The sequence below is a fragment of the Arachis ipaensis genome, chromosome B9 (genome assembly GCF_059453495.1).
Source record: "Arachis ipaensis isolate K30076 ecotype BB chromosome B9, ASM5945349v1, whole genome shotgun sequence".
Classification (NCBI taxonomy): domain Eukaryota; kingdom Viridiplantae; phylum Streptophyta; class Magnoliopsida; order Fabales; family Fabaceae; genus Arachis; species Arachis ipaensis.
The window spans coordinates 16,271,705-16,273,557 of NC_142444.1; the positions used below are offsets into that span (position 1 = coordinate 16,271,705).

Consider the following 1,853-nt stretch of genomic DNA (forward strand, 5'->3'; position numbering starts at 1 on the left):
TTTTTTTACTTTTTTTGATAAATTAATTAAATATCACCTTTTAAATATTATAACAATCATCTTTTTTCAAATAGATACATATAAAAATGATTGTAATTTAAAAAGTCAAAAATCACAAACTATATAGTCTGTCAGAAAGATCAGAAATAAATTGTTTAAGGACTCTCCACCCTACATTGGCCAATGATCAAATCAACTTATTTAAAAAACATTGATCCTCTTACAAATCATAAAGGTCCATGTATTTATACTTTTTTTTTTCTTTTTGATCTATAAACTTGGAATTAAGGTCTACTTCTATTATATATATAAAAATTAAAATATTAAATACACACCAAAAAATAATTACTAAATTAATTATTATATATTTATATATAAATTAAATATATATTATTTAATTTATTTTTTATATTTTAACCTATATTATATATAAATATCTGATTTGGTGATTATTTTTGTTGTCTTAACATAATTGATATACAAATTGTGAACATTGACAAGTAATTAGTTAACCTATTATATGTTTTGTTTTTGTTATGAAATATATAATTGTAAAAGATATATATATATGTTATGGAATTATATATAATTATATGTTATGAAATTATATATATATATATATATATATATATATATATATATATATATATATATATGGTGTCTAATTTTTTTATGTAGATGTAATATAATTGTAAAAGATAACAAGCAATTACTTAATATAGATGTTGGATTTTGATTTTTAAATTTTAAATGTTTAACTTAAAACTACTTAAAATAATAATAAATACCTAGCTAGCAATAATGAACATCAACATTTATTGTATACAAATGAAAAGTGGGAGAATAATGGGGACCATATCTTAAGTTCCGATTCCTTTATTGACTCTCTATTCTTTGCATTTGTCACACAAAGGATTCATTCAACTAATAGCTTTTCATATGGATTATGTTACAGGGTGTATCAAAATTATCTACTAAAATCAGTAATTAATATAAAATATATATTAAAATATAAATATATATTAAAAATAAATTAAATTATACTTATATTAATAGTTAATTTTAGTATTTAATTTTAATTTGACAATAGCATTTTTGTTCCCATATATATTAATTTTTTCCTTTCTGAAAGTGTCCCTTATCATTTCTTCGTTATATTCCTCTCTGTCCTTCACTCAGAAATAAATCTCTACATAATATTAGTTAGTTATTTCTTCTTTGTGCCTTATAAATATGCTACATATATATAAATATGTGACTCACTCTTTTTTTTTTTTTTCTTCCTTTCTAACCACTACATACAAATCGAACCAACCAACCCTACATTATTTCTCTTATAGTTTCCTTTCAAATCTGATTTTTCAATGGAAAACAAGGCTAAGAAAGAATCATCACATGTGCATCATTCTTTGCACGAAGATTCACACACAATATGCAAAACCAAATATAAGCCCAAGATACGCATAATTCACATATATGCACCGGAGATTATCAAGACCGATGTGGAAAACTTCAGGGAACTGGTTCAGAAGTTAACTGGGAAACCAACAAGTGAAGATCAAAGTACCCGCAAGAAGAAGAAGAAGCAGCCATCAACGAAGACAAGGAAAAATAACATCACATCAAGGAAAGAGAAAGAAACAAGCGGCAATGATAATGGGGTGTTAGAGAATAATCCAACCAAGAAAATGGAGCTGAGGAATGATGATAGTGATGAGAAAGTCAAAGAAGAAGAAGTAGGAAGTTTTAGAGATGGAGGAGGGTTCTCAGATTTGGAAGGTTTTATTTCTGAGTTGTTTCCTTTGGATGCCACTCATCACATGCAAGGGTTTGTGGAAAAATTGTATGCATAA

General features: G+C 25.1%; 1 protein-coding gene across 1 annotated transcript; it reads left to right on the top strand.

Moving 5' to 3' along the window:
- The first annotated feature begins 1,364 nt into the window (after positions 1–1,364).
- On the top strand, positions 1,365–1,853 carry LOC107617045 (uncharacterized). The gene has a single exon (XM_016318877.3). The coding sequence runs from the start codon at positions 1,365–1,367 to the stop codon at positions 1,851–1,853; it is 489 nt and encodes a 162-aa protein (XP_016174363.1).

Coding starts and splice junctions, on each gene's coding strand:
- LOC107617045 (XM_016318877.3), top strand. CDS start 1,365: ATGGAAAACAAGGCTAAGAAAGAATCATCACATGTGCATCATTCTTTG.